Source organism: Oryzias latipes, chromosome 15, assembly GCF_053564925.1.
Source record: "Oryzias latipes strain Hd-rR chromosome 15, Olatipes_Hd-rR_3.1".
Classification (NCBI taxonomy): domain Eukaryota; kingdom Metazoa; phylum Chordata; class Actinopteri; order Beloniformes; family Adrianichthyidae; genus Oryzias; species Oryzias latipes.
This window is the reverse complement of record NC_136251.1, coordinates 30,703,186-30,722,160: the sequence shown is the minus strand read 5'-3', so window position 1 is coordinate 30,722,160 and position 18,975 is coordinate 30,703,186. Positions and strand designations below refer to the sequence as shown.

The 18,975-nt window shown below is 45.4% G+C and overlaps 1 protein-coding gene and 1 long non-coding RNA gene across 15 annotated transcripts in view; both read left to right on the top strand.

Annotated features, from left to right (window-relative positions):
- LOC144984076 (uncharacterized) overlaps nt 1-18,975 on the top strand; it is a 117,749-nt gene that overhangs the window by 38,216 nt on the left and 60,558 nt on the right. The window lies entirely within an intron of this gene.
- Nucleotides 1-18,975, top strand: part of LOC101170868 (signal-induced proliferation-associated 1-like protein 2) — a 97,768-nt gene that overhangs the window by 67,674 nt on the left and 11,119 nt on the right. For 6 of the 14 annotated variants that reach the window (XM_023963591.2, XM_023963590.2, XM_023963588.2 and 3 more), the window contains exons 11-18: nt 3,331-3,477; nt 4,566-4,669; nt 4,748-4,836; nt 6,415-6,785; nt 8,859-9,119; nt 11,578-11,631; nt 12,550-12,688; nt 18,593-18,812. In XM_023963591.2, coding sequence (XP_023819359.1) covers nt 3,331-3,477; nt 4,566-4,669; nt 4,748-4,836; nt 6,415-6,785; nt 8,859-9,119; nt 11,578-11,631; nt 12,550-12,688; nt 18,593-18,812 — 1,385 coding nt within the window. The remainder of the gene's footprint in view (nt 1-3,330; nt 3,478-4,565; nt 4,670-4,747; nt 4,837-6,414; nt 6,786-8,858; nt 9,120-11,577; nt 11,632-12,549; nt 12,689-18,592; nt 18,813-18,975) is intronic. The other 8 variants (XM_078931542.1, XM_078931541.1, XM_078931540.1 and 5 more) reach the window with 2 other exon arrangements.

The following is an 18,975-nucleotide window of genomic DNA, read 5'->3' as shown; positions in this document are numbered from 1 at the left end:
TAAAAACATTTTTGTACGATTCATCAATATCACGGTGCTTTTCTCAAGACCCCCCCCCCCCCCCTGCTGTTACTCATTTCCTTAAGAAACGTTTTTTTTAAGCGACCGTTCATTTCGGAGACTCCTGCAGATGTTTAAGGAAAAACGGTAAAGAAAAGGTGGACATCCTGTATGTTTTTGAGTCAAATGGTTTTATTTTCATCAGTTTCATGTTCATGATTGTAGAATACAGTGATAGATGTTTATTCATCCCCTCAGTGTGTTTGAGTAAACCGGTAAAGCTGCAGGTCTTTTACAACGTCCCTAAAACCCGACACAAGAAGGAGTTCATGCAAATTTGGGAGAGCGTTCAGGCATAAGTGGAGCACAGAAAATGAGGCTTTTGGGAGGTTTTTCTCTGAATTGGATCATCAAATAGTGCAGCTCACACCAGCGTGTTCAGATTACATCTTTGAACTCCGGCTCTTCTCGTGGAGGAAAAAGCTGCAGAGTCACTGTGAGGAGTTGCTGCTGTGTTCAGATATGTGCATCCATATAAATGGAGCATTTCAGTCAAATCAGTTCACAGCTTTTCTTTCCTCTCCGTTCAGACGAGGAGGCCAGTCTCAGACTTTCTTCCCGTCTGAGGCGGCGTCTCCTTTGGACAGCTCCATCCAGCCATGTAAAGCAGGGATTTGTTCCTTCTAATGAAAGCCCTAAAGTCGCGATAACCTTTGCAGTGTGTCACGCCGACCTCCTCTGGTGTTGTCGGCTCTGACTATACAGGGATAATGGCCGCCTTCTCTGACTAATCAGTCTGTGGTGGAGGGAGCTCTCTGCTCCTCCTTTTCTTACAGTCTTTGTACCCCTCCCTCCCTCCTCCTGCACCCTGCTGAGGAAGAGGTGATGGGGACACTGACACCACTCGGCTCATCTCATCCAATTACTGCAGAAGCACAGGCAGAGCTCCAGCTCTTCCCTGGACCACGATGTGCAGCAACCGGAGGGAGGCCTGGTGGAGGAAGGAGGAAGGAGGCGCCAGGAGGGAGGCACTGGCTCTGTGCTATAGTTCAGAGATGCATTCTACTGGCACCCTTAATGCCTGAATGTATTTCTATTTATATAGAAAATATTCTTCCCTGTTTTTTCTCTCCCCTGGATTGAATGTGAATCAGCGACGGACGGCGTGACGGGCTGAAAGAAATTATCTTTCTCTTTTCCCAAATTGTCTGAAATAAAAATACAAGTAAAAGTATAATTGTATGTCATCTAAACTGTCGATTTGATTCACCAATGAGTTCTAAAGTGCGTCTAAAAATGATTAACTGATGAAAGCATGAAGATGAAACCGGTGTGCTCGATGATCCGAGTCTTTTTCACAGAAGCAGGATTCAGTATCACTGCCCCAAATGTAACGGCCCTAGATTATACCTACATTATACGACCGCGTCACACTGCAGCTTTGTACATTTTGCGCATCTTCCACGTATAAAATGTTGTTTTTTGGTGATTGCGCAAATGTCCGTTGAGGATTTCGGCCGTGGGTGTTGCGTAAATCGTAATTGAATTATGCGTGATTTTTTTGCCAGATGCATATGCAAATGTGTGTCTTTCCAGGACCGTTCCACAAATGTCTAACAGACTTTTCACCACCAATGTATAACTTTTATATCGCTTATACAGCGCACCTATCACATTCAGATTACGTTATTAATGCACAAATCACTAATTACGCATGAACAGCGAAATAATTACTCACAGTTCGTGTTCTACGTTGATTTACGTGTTCTTTGCGTGTTTTATTCGTACTTCTTCCGTGGTTTAACGTGGTTCATTTGTGATACATCTCTGAAAATTTCCCGTAAAGACCACAACTTTTCTCACGTTTTCCGCTTATGTTCAAGTATGACCAATTTTCATCCATGTGCAAAATGTACATAGTGGCTGTGTGACATGGCCTATATAAGCAATCATTTCAGACGTGATCCTGGCATACCTGAGACCCCTATCACATTAGCATGACCTGAACCTTCCTTAAAAAGCCATTGTATAGAAAGTCCATGTTTTCTGTAGTTCAACATCATTCCACTAGGGGCAGTAGAGGGGCTGCTCACTTCAAAATGGATACTTCCAAGTAATTTCCATAAAACCTTTGGCTAATTTTCAAAACTTTACCGTGAGAATAACTCATCTATTAACTCATATATTGTATTGTGTTTTTTTCTGTATTAAAAAATACAAAATGTGTAGATAATTAATTGTGTATAACAGTCACATCATATGTGTGGATCAATTTTGAGACATTAGAACCTGCAGTTTTTCTCCCAGGATTAAAAAAGAGCATGACCTCAAACCAAACCGTTTGCATAAACTCTAAAACTGCCAGAAGTCACACAGCAAGAGAAAGACAAACAAACACAGTTTTTAAAATTGCAATAAGGTCATGATGTTTTTCCTTCATGTGTCATGAGTTTAGGAGGTTAAGAGGGAAGACAATAGATCCCTGAGGAACACCACTATGAGACCTAGATTACCCAGCATTCATAGTGCGGGAAGCTGCAAAATGATCAACATTAGATGAAGTTCCCAAGAATTTGACTTTGCTGTGGTTGTAGGAAAATCTTGTTTATGTGTTGATTTTGTCAGATGGCCACATAAGTTTCATCAAAACATATTCACGAGTAGTTTTTAGGAAAACACAAGTCTTTTAGCATCATCTTTAAACGTCATCTAAGCTGCTGTTCAGTTCTGCTCCCGTCAAATGTGATGTGCTGGTCAGAGGTCACATTTTCACTTCTGCTTTGTTATTGATGCAAACATCTATTCAGTGAGCAACATGGATGCAGCTCTGTATATGTATATAAAATATGATCGAACGGGTCTGATGTGAATCCGCTTCTTTTCAGACCTGAAAAGAAGCGGATTCACGTGAAAATAAAAGCAGAACCCTAAACCTTGAAAGTAGAGATTTCCGTCAGGCTGTTTGAGCGCCAGCGTCGATGTTGTTTGCACTCTGACAGGATGTTTAGATGGAGCTGGCTGTGCGTTGATTTTTGTCGTGCACAGATGGAACTTATGTTGATGTTTGGCACATTTTTAAAATGATGATGTTTCCATTTGTAAACGGCTTTAAAGCTGCTGGATGTGTTACTTTCTTCGTGCTCATACATCCCCACGCTGCTCAGAAACATAGTTCTCAAGAAATGGAGTCGACTGCTCCGACTCTTTGTTGTTGTTTGAAAATCTTTTGGACCCAATAATGTAGAAACGCTTCCTGTCCAACGTGGCGATTGCTTGCTGTTGTTGTTTTTTCTCATCTTTTAAGTGGTTCCTGTGTTTTCTTTGCTGCAGGACGATGCAGGACATGGAGAATCCACAGCTGTCCTCATGCAATAAGGGAGACCAGCACTACCGCAGCTCCCCCAGCAACCAGTCGTCCTCCAGCGATCCGGGCCCCTGCGGCAGCGGCACCTGGTCCCAACAGCCTGTATATGATGGGTATGATCCACAGAACCACCACACTGCAAGGACTCTCTGCTTCCAGGATTAGGCATTTTTGCAGACATGAACACAGCTGCAATCAGTCTCTGCGCCGTTTTCTCAGAACTCACAATTTTCTAAAATGACAGCAATTTTTTATTTGCATGAAATGACCAAATCAGTGCACTTTTGGTCATGCATCACATGTTATTTACTGGACGTTTTCAACAGAAAAGGTGCAGGTTAGAAAGTTTTATGTAGGAAATCGTTTGAGTAAAACCTTCATTCCGTTTTTGGTGCTATGATTTTTTATTTTTTTATTCTTGAGGGAAATGTGAAGGCTACCACAAATGGAAAATGAATAAAAAGGTTGGATTTTGCTTGGAGAACATCTTTTCTTGTCTGTTGAGAGCATTTTAAAAATGATGAGCACTTAAGTGTCATTAAAAGTAATTATAATGCATTTATCCAGCTCTGTAGCACTTTAGAAAACTGCACTGCAATTTTGAAGAATGCCAGGAAACAGAAATGTTTGTTAAAAAAGAGAGGAGACTAAAATCTGTCCAAGCTGTGAAAGGACTCCTTTTTATTTGAGTCTTATTTCACTCTGCAGAGAGTGTGTTTCTAGACTGCAGGGCTGTAGCATCACACACATTGAGTCGCAGCAGAATCCGTCTGAATTTCACGTCCGGCATAAGTGGACTTTAGTCAGCGCTCCGCTGTGCTGCTTCACTGTTGGAGGCCTCAAAAGTGCAGTGGACTCTGGAGGAGCTGTCAGTGCAGAGCAACAGGCTGTCCAATGGGTCTCCCGTTAAAGATAACGAGGTGCCGCGGCCCCTGTTCACCAGCTGTAACCCTGATTTGACTCTTAAAGGTTTAATGAAGACCCCCATGAAAAAATGTGCTGCTTTGTTGGGAGCGGAGAAGCGCTCGCATGTCGAAGCTCTGTTGCTTTTGTCTGGCAGCTTTTTCCTTCTATTACAAACTCAAGTGATCTGACCTGAAGCGACGTTGAGCTAGTTGTCGTGGCGGATCTCTTGAGGCCGTTCTTCTGCTAGAAACCCGTCAATGATTTCCAGCCTTCCTCGTGGTCCTCCTGTCCTCAGGTGTCCCTCCCCGGTCCTCCATGAGCGAGCGGCGGACATGCAGGGAGCCGACGGAGAGCTCCGCCGCGACAGGGAGCCCACTCTGGAGAGGACCAGATCTGCGGGTGAGTTGTGATTGAAGCGCCTGCAGAGCGGATGGAGAAGGAGGTGAAGGACTTGACGTGGGTTCTCCTGGTTTACAGAGGCCAAATGGCACATCCCCTCCACCAAGATCCTGAATCCTGTGAAGCAAAGAGAGGGAGGGAAAGACTCCCCGAACAAGCTGTCCAGGGTAAATGTCTGCTCTGCCGTCTGATGTTCTTCTGTGGTTTAATCCAGTCCTAAATCTGACTGTTGGAGGCACTTTACCTTCACTGATGGCTGATTTAGAAGGGAGGTCAGGTTGTCCTTGTTTATGGGCTTGGCTGCAGTCAGAAGTGAATTCCTCTGTTGGGATGTCGTCCTCACAAGTGTCGCTTTTCCCTCAACAGAAAGCTAATGGCTGTCTCATCTCATCACTGTTTGTCCTGTTTTGGTGGGGCGGATTTTACTTAAAGGTTGAATACATTAAGCACTTTAGCTTCTAATGACCCCCCACCCCTCCCCTCCTTCCCTATGGTTCTGGAGAGCAGCAAAAACAACCGCCTTTTCTTCCCGTTTGTGCTCTAAGCCGTGGTTGCATTAACCCGAGCCCACGGATAAAAAATTAAACCGCTCTCTTGGCGCTGTGTGTCCCTAATGCACAGAGCTTGTTTTTCCAACTGTTTGTGATGCAATTTAAGTTAAGTTGCATCCATGATTTATCAGTGTTAAGTATAGCATAGGATGGAAAGCATGTTGGGTCAGTTCTGAGTATTTTATAGTTTTATTTTTTTTAAAGCCCTCCAGAGGCTTTTCTCAATCAGAGACAAACATTTCTGTGTTAAAGCCCCACTCCGATCGTCTCTTAATCAATGTTCCCAGTGTGTGTTTTTTTATGAGTATTTTCTAAATCACAAATATGATCTTTTTCAAACTGCATTTTTTCATCTGCTCCTGATTCACAACGATTTCAATTGATAAATACTCAGAAATGCAATTTTAAGCTTAGTTGTCTTTGGAATTGTCCTCCATGATCAGGAAAATGCTGCAAGAACGTTTAAAAACACCAAAAACACCCTCCAGAGTAGATCTATAAAGAGGATTTCTGTTGGATCCCTCAGGATGGTTTTATTTTGGAAAGCTGCTGGATTCTCCACCACATCAGACTCATTCTTGTTCAAATCTATTCCATACTTTCTTACATCGGCTGCGTCAATCATTAAAAAACCGTCAAGCTAGCAAAGTTAACCAAAAATGCAACATATTTCAAAAGTCGATTTTGTTAGAAAAGAGCCAGAGAGGAAATAGAAGAAGAGCCTTCGACTTCAAAATAAAAGAAATCCATTTAGCAGAAAAGTCTTTACTCCAAACATGGATTTATTGTGACAGTAGTTCTGTCAGACCATAATAATATAATAATGCATAGTATGTTACAGGGACGTTTTGCTAATAAAGTTGGATTCATATTTATGATTCTATTTAGAAAATAGCAGTTTTAGCGGCCGTTTTATTTAAATTTAGTCGTTGCGCCTTAAAAGTCGGTCGAGGCTGAAGGCTGTCTGTTATTTTAGCTTCCACTTTGACAGTTATGGGTTAAAAAAGCTAGTGTACAAATAAAGTTTAAAGCTGTAGATATTCTACAGCGGATGAAGATACATTTTACCCTCAAAAGTTAAAGGGAACTGGAAATGAAAAAACTATTAAAATTGGACTTTAACTTCGTCCGTGAAAATATTGTCTAGCTTCTACATTTCCCTCCCTCTGACCTTCCTGCTGCTGTTTCTACCAGACCGGTGACAAAAACTCCAGCCACTCCAGCAGCAACACCCTTTCCAGCAACGCCTCCAGCAACAGCGACGATAAGCACTTTGGCTCTGGAGACCTGATGGACCCGGAGATGCTGGGCCTCACCTACATCAAAGGGGCCTCCACAGACAGCGGCATAGACACCAACCCCTGTGTGGCCCCCGGGGCGCGGGTGCTCCAGGGTAGGGTCGGGGAGCAGGGACACCCCTGGATGTCGGAGCACCACGAGGACGGCACATCCGAGGAGGAGAGCGGGAAGCTTTACCTGCAGCAGAGCTTCGCTTCGGCCGTCCTGTCCAGTCACGCGACGGAGGGCAGCATCGGAGACCTGAGCGAGATCTCGTCCCATTCCAGGTACAAAACAGACCCAAGTCTTTCCGTTTGCTGGATCAAGTTACAGACGCTCTTTGTGCATTTGGGATTTGGAGGTCAATGCCTCTTCTTTCTTCAGTCAGACATCTCTGAAATCTAATTTCATCTCTAAAAGAAATCTCTCTCTAAATCTAATTTTAAGCAGAGGATGAGAACTTTGAGATCAAAAATGATGCCAGAGCGCTGAAGCTCTGCAGAAGGTTCTATTTGTGGCTTTGTCTCTGAGGGTACATATTTTTTGTTGTTTGTGCTGTGGCCTAATTCCTCCCAGTTCACTGAGCTGATGAGCCTGTGTGGAATATTCACACCCTTTTTTCCTGCCCGCTGGAATTGGGTTCTCATTCACACGCAAACCCTGTCGGACTGTTTTTCATTTTCGGCTCTGTCAAACAAACGTGTGTACAAAGGGAAGCCTCGTGTCTGTACTGACCTTCTCACCCGGTGGTCTTTGCAGCCGGACGCCGCACGGGCCGGCTGTGCGTGACGCCGCTCTCAGGCTAAAGCCAGGGCTTCTCTGCTCTTCCTGCAGAGGGAGAGGAGGGATTTCTGAGGGTCTTTGGCCTTGCAGCCAGAACGCGTGCTGTCTTTATTAAACACAAAGCTCTCTGCTTTGACGGCGTAGTATTATGTTACCAAAATGTCTTCAGATCTCCGACCTCAGAAGGCTCCAGAGCTGCTCATCCCTTCAGGAAAGAAAGAGCCGGCTCCATCCCCTCGCCTTCTGGGACGCATTTCGCTTGACTGTAATGGCTTTGACACCAGAGTCATCGGGACAAACAGGGAATCAGCAGGAGCACATTTATCTGGGTGTGGACCAGATGGCCTTAAATATGAAAAGGGGGTTGTCTTGCGCTTCCATTTTGTGCCAAAAGAGAGCCGACCTGTCAAAGTCTAGAAATCTGTGATGTTTTCCAGGACACGGTCTCTGCAGAGCAACCCCACCCTCCTTCCCATCACCCATAACTGAGAGCTCTCTGTAAATGCGCTCTCTCACTAGCTTACAGCCCCTCACACCCCCCAGCAATATTGGAGCTATCCAGGCGTCCAGTTTAGATCCAGATTCCAGCTCAGACCAGGAAAACAAAGACATTCATGGATCTGTTGGTCTGCAGGTGGATGATCAGAATGGAGCAGAGCAGGAAGCTTGTAGCTCAGCCAGAGGATTTTCTACGTCACAAATATGGTCTTTTTCAAACAGCATTTCTTTTAATCATCTGCTCTGGATTCACAACAATTTGAATAAATAAAAACTCAGAAATGCAATTTTTAGCTTAATTTTCTTCATCTATGTCCTCCATCATCAGAAAAATGCCACACAAAGATGTTAAAAACACCAAAAATACATTTTCCATATGAGTGGGTCTTTAAAAACATGAAGCTAAATCACAATGATTGAGTTTATTTTGTCTAAATCCTGTAGAGCCAAATGGATGTCTTGTTTAGTACATTTCCTTCAAGTGACCATCAGATTTATTGCTATGTCATCCCCTCGATGACTCTTTAAATGTATGGTCCTGAAAAGCTTGCTGTAGCTGCAACATTTGAAATCGTGCGTTCCTTTAAGCGTTTGATCGCGGTTACACGGGTCACTTCCCCATGATTGTGAAGCTCGGAGAACCTAAAATCAGGAGGTCAGAGGCGCGGATGTCGGTGGACCTCTGCACAGCACGGAGAGCACGAGGGCAGAATGAAGCCGCTGACCCAGAAATGCGGTTTGCCATTTGATATTTGAGTGAATATTGAAAGGACAAAGTTCAACAAGGCGACACACATGACGGACTGGATCTGAGTCATCATCCCAAGTAGATTAAACAGGAACCAACCAAAATATGCCGAGGAAATCATTTCATCCTGTTTAACCGAGGAGCTCATGAACCATTTTCGGGCCAGAAAATCTGCTGATTCCAGAGATCTGACCTACTTCTGCTGCTCTGGACCTCATGCGTGTTTCCGTTGCTGATGCTCATTTTTTGTTTTCATTCCAGTTTTTCTTTCTGCCTTCATTGTCTGTTTCCTTCTCGAGTTACATTTTCTTTATGTTTGCTGTTCGATCAGTGGCTCACACCACTCTGGGAGCCCCCTGGCCCGCGGCGCCAGGTACTGCGTGTCCGCTGACTCCTCCAAGGTGTACACCATCCCCCAGACCAGCAGCGCAGGGCCGGAGCCGGGGCCAGGACCCAGCTCAGAGGCCTGCGGACAAACGCGCACACAGGCCGGTTGTAAACATCCCGCGGGTGTGAGGACGACTGATGATGGTGCTGATGAGAATGATGATGCCCACAGCACTGACGGACCCCCCAACATTTCAGAGTGTGGGTGAGTGTGTGAGACCGAGGGGGAACCGAGCACAAACGAGACGGCCGACAAGCGCACGCTGATCCACAGAAACAGCTTTCACTTTCAATCATAACGTTGACATCAGCGCTCTTCCTGGACCCCAATAAAATAAATCTACGTTTTGTTTTGAGAAGTTAAGAATTTCCGTTTTCTAAGTGTTTCTGTTAAGTATTTAAGTCATTGTGTTCAGTTTGACTCTTGATTTGGTTCTTCCTTTTATGGGCGGCTTTGAAATGTTTGAACCATCAACAGTATATGAGAACTGGACTGAGTGACCCCTCCCCCCCTGGTGTTCCAAACAGGAAGTAACCGCTGGCTCCGTGAAGCCAAAAGACTTCTATAGAGAAATAAACAGCTGTTTCTCAGTCATTCTATTGGTCAGAATGACCATTCTGGATCTGATACTTGTTTTCACACATTATTGATAAGCCTCATTTGTTGATGCATCCTGCTTTGCGTCAATAAAAGTGGGTGGAGCCTGACGGCCCACACGTCTGACCTCCGATACTTTCCATTGGCAGATTTTGTTTAGCCTGTTTTCGATTGGTAGGGGTGTGGCCTTCCAACAGACGCACTCCTGATTGACGAGAAGGGTTGCCATAGAAACGTTGACTCAGACCATTGACTGTACATGAGAGCAGGAGTGAGTGACTGAGACCTCACCCACATAAAGTGGTTTACCTCAGTGGTTCAGGCCGACATGACACCGCCTACTTTTAATGAGGAACATGATTGGTTGGTTTATAACTTGAATAACTTGAACTACAGAAAAGAATATCATGAAAAATGATATAGTGAATGTTAGAAAAGGTATCAGAGTAAGAACAGTTATCCTGACCAATAGAATGACTGAGTGACAGCTTTTGTTTCTCTATTGACGGCTATAGGATTTTGGCTTCTTGGAACCAGCTGGTACTTCCTGTGTGGAACACCAGGAAGTACTTGTACAATGTCAATGACTCTGACAGATTTTGTCCAATTACTGTGTACTTAAGCTGTTCTGGCTCCAGAAACCATGTCACAAAAAGTGGTTTCTGAATTGACTTCATCTTCTTGGAGCTGACAGTAAACTATTTTCTGTGGGTGACATCACACATTGGTTGCCTCTAAAACCAATCAACGTCTGGTAATGCGCTACATCATATGGTATAATTAATTAGTATTTAAACCAAACTGAGATCAGAAAATAAAAAAAGTTTTTTTGCTACACCATGACATTTATTTTGAAATATCTTAAAAAGGGAAGCTCTTGTGTTCACGATTCAGAAATGCTAGACTCCGATGTAAAGTAAGGTTTTGAAATCATTGGATAAAAAGTGTCACACATGCATGAGTGCAGTACTAAATGCAACATGAAAGACTCAGAAAAATCTCCTCATTTGTAGTTGGACTTTTTTTGAGGCTTTTAATTTGACAGATCCCTTTGCTTGAGTCAGAGAGAGCTGCAACCCTAGACATAAACATGTACACAAGGAGGTGGAGTTACCTTAAGTACTAGTTTCCTCCTGCCTTTTTTGATCTGTAGCCGGACTTTTCTGTTCATCAAATCAGAAAGCTTGTCTTCATCCAGAGGATCCATGAGGATGTGGGGTCTGTGGTACCTACAGAAGCCCACCTGTGGTGAACTCATAAAACATACATAATGATAGCGGGTGTGAACAGCATTCTCGCTGTTGAACGTTTTCCTCTCAGACTCGATGTCTGGCCCACCCAGAGTGCATAAACTGGCTCTGATTGAAGCCGACAGCCACAAAATAAATAAGCTCAATGAAGCCGCTGACATAATACACTTGACACATGTCACATGTCATTATTGATCCTTCCTGTGAAGCCGGGTCCCCACGGATCGCAAGGCAGAGCCTCCGACAGATCGGCAGCTCAGCTGGGAGTGGGTCACACCGTCCGCACAGAGGGTGCTGGAACTGGAGGAATTTCCGATGAACCGAGAGGCGTAGCGTCTGTAGAACGAGCAGCCATCACCGCCCGTGTTAGCCTGTAGATTAAATGTCTTGCTGTAGTGAAAAGTACGCATTCGTACTAAAGGGTGTCCGCCAACGAGCTCCAGCTTTGTGAGATCTGCTGCAGGGGAAGAAACTGCTTTGCCCCAAAGTAATTTCATTTGAGCTGCAGAATTTGCCGTGTGATTGATCGTCGGCGCTCAAGTCGTCCTCAGTCGACTTATGAAAAAGCTCCCTAATCCAGTTACGTCCCCCAATGTTTGTTTATATATTCCTGCCACTTTATTTCACCTTGCATAACGCCGCCTGGTGATAAATGGCCTAATATCACTCGCAGATATTGTTCTCACATAATGAAGTTTCTCTTCCTCCTTTCTGGAAAGTTTTTCTCATTTGCTGTGCGACTGAATGTGATGGTGGACGTGTGACTCCGCCTCTAACCCTCGGCTTCTCTCTGCTGCTTCTGTCTGTCGTCTCAGAGGAGCGGAGAGCTTGCTAGCTTTCCTTCTCCAAATGCTGTCTGAGTGTTCCAGGTACAAATTTTAATCAACCCTGGTCCTGATGTGACTCACTCTGCTGATCCCTTCACAGCACCCCCCCCCCCCTCCCTGTCCTCCCCCCTGCAGGTCCTGTCATGTAGCCTGTGCCCAACGCTGTAGCTGTGACATTTCTGCTCTCTCACTTTAGACGCCGGTTTTCCTGCTCCAGTCTGTCAGAATCCTCGCTGTCGGATTGGGCTTTCATAAGTGTGGAACCGCGAGGAATCGGACTCTTTTCTTTCATGCTTCCTGTATTCTGCCTTCAGAATGCAGAGTGTGATTTCCGTATTCAGAGCTCGGTTTCCATGGTGCCAAAAGCCTAAAACAGTGCAACACTTAGCAGTGGCGTCTCTTGGTAACCGTCACAGCCAGGCTCCTCCACCTCCGAGCCGTCTAACAAATCTCCCTGCAGCCATCGAACAGCCTGCCAAAAGCACTCAGGAGTGTCATGAAGCAGACCTCTCACAGCTACACCACTTCACCAGTCAGGTCGCTCACTTCCACGGTGTCCTATGCCCCCTCCCACCAAACCCCTACCACTTGAGATCAGTCAGTGTCTTCCTCTGTCTTTGTGTGAGCACTCCCTCCCTCTTTGGCAATGATGTCCGTCTTTTTTCCTCTTCTCCCCCTCACAGCTCCTGTCTTGGTCATGGTTGCGCTGTTGATCATTGTTTGGAAATCTAACCAGCCTTCTAGAATATTCTAACCCCCCCCCTGCGACTATGTCCTCTTGGTGTCAGCATGTCAGCACAGGTCCTCCCTTTAGACATGCTGTCTTATCCTGCCAATAACACCAACATAGCTGGAGCTACCTCCAAAACACTCTCCAAGGCTTCTCCAGCAAGACCTCATATGTTTGACCTCACTGATGAATGTTGTTTTGCCCACCCCCACCCCCCATATCATCTACAGGCAGCTGTACGCACAAGAAGCAGCCTGTCGCCTCCAGGCTGCAGAGCGAGAAGGAAAATCGCTGCAGCGCCTCTCGAAGGGGGAATACTGTAAGATGATGCTGCCCGACGGCCCTTCAGCCGAGGACAGGAGCCGAAAGGTGAGCTGGTTGTGCTTAAAGTGCTGATTTCCTTAGGTGACGCAACAGGACAGGTTATCTTCATCAGATTCTGTACAACACCCACAAGTATCTTTAAAACTGATGTTTTGGCAAATCTTTCTAAAAATCTTCTTGTTAAATGCTGACAGACGGAACACCAGAACTAGAGCGGTTAAAGACCCACTTTGATGAAAATTGGGCTTTCAGCAAGTAGTGGCATTTTTCTAATGATAAAGGGCATTTAAGAAGAAAATTCATCTCAAAATTGTAGTTCTGAGTATTTCTCTATTCAAATCGTTGTGAATCAGGAGCACACAAGCATCCTGCTCCGCCCCATTCTGTTCACCCACCTGCAGACAAACAGATCCATGAACGTCTTTGTTTTCCTCGTCTGAGCTGGAATCTGGGTCTAAACTGGATGGCTTGATGGCTACAACAATTTTGATGCACCCTAAGGTTAGCCTGGGGGTGTGATGGGCTGTAAGCTAGCGGTAGAGTGCATTAATGGAGAGCTCTCAAGTATGAGTGATGGGATGGGGTGGGGTCGGGCTGCCCAAACATCCAAGCACCTGCCCCTCTGCAGAAACTATGTCCTAGAAAACAACACAGGTTTGTGGACTTTGACATGTCTGCTCTCTTTTGACACAAGCGTCCCCGCAGACTGGCATTGCGTTCGCTTAATTTAATTTATAAAGGCCCTGAGCCGACGCAGTGGGATGTCGTGGATTAAAGGCAGGAAGTTGCATCGATGTTTGATCTTCCCCGGTCCTGCAGTCTTGATTAATTGCATCTCCACTTCCCTTTACCATCCTACATCCATTATCTACCAGGAAAAGGACCCTGGAGACGAACAAATGAGTTATTTTTGGATGCCGCTCGGTTCTAATATAAATTCATTTCGCTCCCCTTAGAGGAGTCGGCTGTGTCCTCTGGCACAGGCGAGCCTCGTCTCACACATGAATCAGCTCAGTGCACTGATTTGTTTGTCTTGTTATTCTTCACTTGGCTTGCACTACAATGTAATGCATAGCAGAGAGCCAAGCCAGCATTAGCGCTCGCCTAAAACCAGAGCAGCGCAGACCTTCCTTTGATTCCAGTTTGCTTCCTGCAGAGAAGGAGAGCTCGGTAGCCTGTGCAGATCTGCCCGGGGTGGATTGCTTGGTTCAAAGAGCAGCAGGGTCTTTGCTGTAATCGCTCCCCCCAATCTGATAATATGGTTCATGGAAAAACAATCTAGGAGATGCATCAGGCAGTTCAACCCGTCCAACCATGCTAACATTCCGACCTTTTTTTAGAAGCAGCTTCTCCACGGCTGCATGTTTTCACCCATAAACTGGCAAATAAATGAATCAAATTCCAATAATGACAGTCCATTTCACAGTTACCCTAATATAGTCTGACTTGCTTAAGCTTCTGAGTGATTAAACAGAGGGCACGGCGGAGGTTAATGTCCATGCCAGCCCTTTGTGGGCCAGCAGGTGCAGAGACTTTCCTTGCCAGCCGCAGTGTCCGCTTGGACGCCCTCCCCGCAGACAGATGAGCCATTGTGTGGCTGACGTAAAGGAAAGGCTGTTAACAGCTTTCTCTCCCACAACATTCCTCTTTTGAACCTACTGTGGGAAAGCAAAAAAAAAAAAAAACAAGCATCTGAATAGGTGGCTGTCCAGCACATCCTCCCAAAGGGGGACGTCAAAGGGATCCGGCGCTGCTTTTCCTCTTTGTTTGGGGAGCGGTGCGAGGAGGAAAGTCGGGGGGAATCAGGAAGATCTTGGTGGTAACTGCTGGCACTGCTGATAAGAGCGTAGCTGTTCTACAAAGTGCTGTTAGTCCGGGACACATTCGACTGATCCTTCAGCCTTTTCACACGTTTTCCACACGGTGTAAAACTCTGGGTTCAGAGAAGAGGTGGAGGGAGGGAGAGCCTGATCTGATTGGCCTTCAGTAATGAGGAGCCGGCTTTAAAGAGGAACATTTCCTTTGAGTGAATCTGTTTCTTCTGGCTCTAAATGTGTGTTTGCATCACATTAGAAAGCAGTGAATTCAGTTAAAAGAGGTTTTTGTGGAATCCTAAAAACAAACACAATGAGCTGCTTTAAGGACAGTTAGTTAAAGTCTCAGCGTGAGATTTGTGGGGGGGTCCGTCTTTGAGATGGATTGGGGTGTTGGCTTGAGGGGATAGAAGTCCAGTGTTAGTTACAGTTGGTAAGCCCAAAGCAGACAATTACCCACTCGCACAGCTGCTCTGTGTATCATTTGTGGCCACTTTTGATGTCACTTTTGCTGTATTTATGTACCATAAATGAGATGATGATGGATGGGGCCGGGCTTTTGGTGGTTTTGTGTGTTTTATATGGGGAGATCTTCTGTCCAAACTCCAGCTACAGAAGAAACACGAGCATATTTATGGTGGTTTCGGTTTAGTCAGAGGATTTCCCCTCCTGACTTTTGTTTCCTCCTGAACCACTTTAGATGTTCTCTCTGGCCGCCGCAGCGGTTTGCATTAGCTGGATTTCTTCTTAAATCAATTATCTCGCTGACCTGAGCGAATTAACCTTATTACACTTCCATCAACCATCCATCACTGGATCTGGAAGCCGTTTCTCTGTCTGTGTCCTCAGCAACAGGAAAGGGGAAAAGAAAAAAACTGCGGCTCACATCTAACAAGAAAATTAGCCACCATCCTCGTATCAATGTGGCAGAATTAGGTCAACTATTTAATTGACCTATTATGTAGATTATCTGCAGTTAGCCTTAATGGCTGTTCTGGAGTTCTGCCTTCTGTGTTTGTCACACTAGGAGGGAAAATGAACATACCTGCTGCCAAAGAGCTGTGTTTAACAAAGAAAAAAGACAAAAAGATCAAAGATCAGGGAACCGAAAGAGAAACTTTCTTTAGAAAAACAAAAAAATGCTGCATAAACAGCCACTGCAACTGCCCGTTTGTGCTAATGTGAACTGAATCTAGCCACAGAATTGTTCGTCTTTCAACCAGGAAGTTCCTTTTTGTGGTTCCGTCCTGCAGAAGTCCTGGACTGAAGCACCAGATCGCTTTCACAATTCTTCTTACTGCAGGTTTGAGCCAAAATTTGATACTGCCACATACTCAAAAACCCAAACCTAAACTTGTGTTACCCGGTGAAAAGAATTTTGGACATAATGGAAGACCCCACCCCCAAAAATGATGACATCACAGCGGGAGAAACCAGCAAAAATTTAATTTAACATTTCTAAAAAACAAAATCCAGAAGACAATTGTCAGGGACATCTAAAGGAGGTTTTGAAATTATTATGGGATGGCCACAGACCCACGTCTTGGCGGATATTTTGTGAAATCTAGTGTTTTCCGCATTTTCCTAAAATACAGGTAAAGAAAATCTTTGAGCGACCTTTTACACTAACGGTGCCAGCTAAAATTTACAACAACAACCAAAGTTCATTGACCTATGACCTCAGGAAGAGGCTGCCTTTTATAGTAAACAACATACATATATACGATAATATCTTACCTTTGGCAACCTAAAGAAAGATTTTTTTTATGAAATTTGAGTTATTTTTCTGAACTTTTAACCTACCCAGAAGGAAGACGACTCGATCTCTGAGGCTCCGCCTTTCGCTACATGTGGGTGCCGCCCATTTCATGACGTCAACCTAGAGCCGGCCTCAGCATCGTGTTTGTGTCTCACTCACAAAAACAAACAACATCTGAACTTTTGCAAAGATGAATGTACATTTTGTGCAATGAAAGCATTTGTTGATCCCTGCTAGCTCCATAGAGAAAGGGGGCGGCCGTGGTGCAGCGGTAGAGCGGTCGTCCCATGATCGTAATATTGCAGGTTCGATTCCCGCCTTGCACGCCCATGTGTCCAAGTGTCCTTGGGCAAGACACTGAACCCCACCTTGCCTCTGGTGGTAGGCAGGCGGCTGTGTTTGGCAGCGGAGCCACCACCAGTGTGTGAATGTGTGTGTGACTGGGTGAATGGGTCTGTGACTGTAAAGCGCTTTGTCCTTGTAGGAAGAAAGGCGCTATATAAGTATACGCCATTTACCATTTACCAAAGTGGGGGTGTGTGTCAGCCAGGGGGCGGGGCTGGCAACCCGCTTGTTTTCATAAGTTGGCAGGAGCTTGTCCTCAGAGATAACATACAATATGAATATATTAGCATTGTGGGCGTGGTTAGCACACAAAAAAAATCCAGTTGCCAAGGAAATCTAAAAATGTACTTTCACCGATTCTTGTAAAACGTACATAGACAAGTTCGTCAACCCCAGGCGACCAAAACATTTAATGGTTGCTATGGAGATAAATCCAACAGAAAAGCAGCTATTTTGAAAAAAGTGGGTTTCTTCCTGAATTTGTCGTGGGCATCTCTGACCAGGGTAGCAAAGGCAGAAGGGAAGAATGAAGGGCCTGAAGCTGCTGCTCAGCCAGTGAGGGCAGGTGAACGGAGGGCAACGGGGGTGGCGGGAGCGGGTAGTGCTTGTGGGCCTCAAAACACAGATCGCCGCTTTAATTTTTGCTTTTTTCCATTAAGAGTAAAGTCTCTTCTATTCCCATTGCAAGCCTGCTGGGTCATCTATCAATCAGTCAGTTCCAGGACTTGAACCAGCGCCCCTCTGTAGTCTGTGTCACCACATCTGCATGTCCAAACAAGATGATGATCTTTGCTCTGCGCCTAAAAGGATTTAAATGCTGCCTGTTGAACACAAAGCTCAGTGGAAATCAAGATGAGAGTAAAAACAAAAGCCCAGTTGTTCTTAAATAAAAGAAAGAGCTCAGTTCTGCTGAGGTCTTTACAGGAGTTGACTCTTTCTGACCTCCACTGTAAAAGCTGTTGTTTTGGCAGTTTGTTGGTCTGAACCATCTCCCGCGGGTCACAGAGGACACCGGTTCAAATTATGGAAGAGACAGAAGAGCAAATGTGGCTCCACATCAATCTTGGAGGGTCAAAAGGCCTTTTCCAAACAATTTGGAGTCCATCATTCTCTGGAGGAAGCGATTATTTACAAACAGAAAGAGTTCAGGGCTCTTGCTAAGCCCCCCAGGCATTATTCCTGCAAGTTAACCCTGAGGTCTGACTGTGTAACACGAAAACAAAGAAACCAAGAAGCTGCAACCGAATCAAATGATGAAAACAATGACAGTCTGGAAAAAAATCTTTTTTTCTTACTAAAGCAGGATGACAGAACTTCAAAGCTGCCCAAAATATTAGTCCATAAGAGTGGGTGGATGTTTAGGTGGAATGCACAGACTTGCAGTGCTCATCATATGGCTCATAGAATCCCAGCCCTCTGCAGTGAGTATAAATGTATGTTTGATCACTTCTTAGTCAGATGGAGGCTAGTCCGTCTTATGACCCAGTTTCAGCCGTGGAGAAACTGGGTCATAGATGGGACACGGACCCCAGGAGCAGCAGTAGAGTGTCTAAAACACAAAAGAGGAATCGAGGCGTACGCTGAGCTAAAGTCCTGCCTTCCAAATCAAGATCATCCCACGGCAGATTTCAAACCGGCTTCGATTCAAATAAATTTTGTGCAAACCTTTTCTATGTAAATGCTTCTCCCATCCCGGGCTGCCTCGTTGGTCGTCCTCCAGCTGGTTCCATGTCAGCCACACTCTTCAGTGGTTGTGGCTCCTCACATTGTGCTCAGTGACCGCTGCTGCCACAGGCAGTGACCTCTGTCAACACCTCCATCAGCCTCATCCCCATCTCTCCACCTCTGTCAGACACTCTCCGGCTGTGCTCAATCATTTACATTTTCCTGACAGTAAAGACTGTAATTGATTCCTGACACCCCCCCCCCTCCCACACACACACAAACACACACACACACACACCCACACCCCGACCCCGATGTAAACTGCAGTAACGTAAAGCTCCATCATGTCTTCCTCTCCTCTTTCAGGTGTCCGGCGTGGGCAGTCTGTCTCCGAGGCGCTCCTTGTACCGGACGCTGTCGGACGAGAGCGTGTGCAGCAATCGCAAAGCCTCGTCGTACGGCAGCTCGCGCAGCTCCATGCTGGATCAAGCCATGCCCAACGACATCCTGTTCAGCACAACGCCGCCATACCACAGCACGCTGCCTCCCCGCATGGTCCACAACCAGGGAGCCTCCAACCTGCGCAGTGAGTCCAGACAGAAGCGTTTCTCTGCTGTGCAGAATTGAACAACACTGAAGGGGAATCTTTACAGATTAAAGCTAACACACTTTAAAGACCCACTCTGATCATCTTCAGATCTATTTACAAAGTGCTTCCAGTGGTCTTTTATTTATGATGATGCCATTTT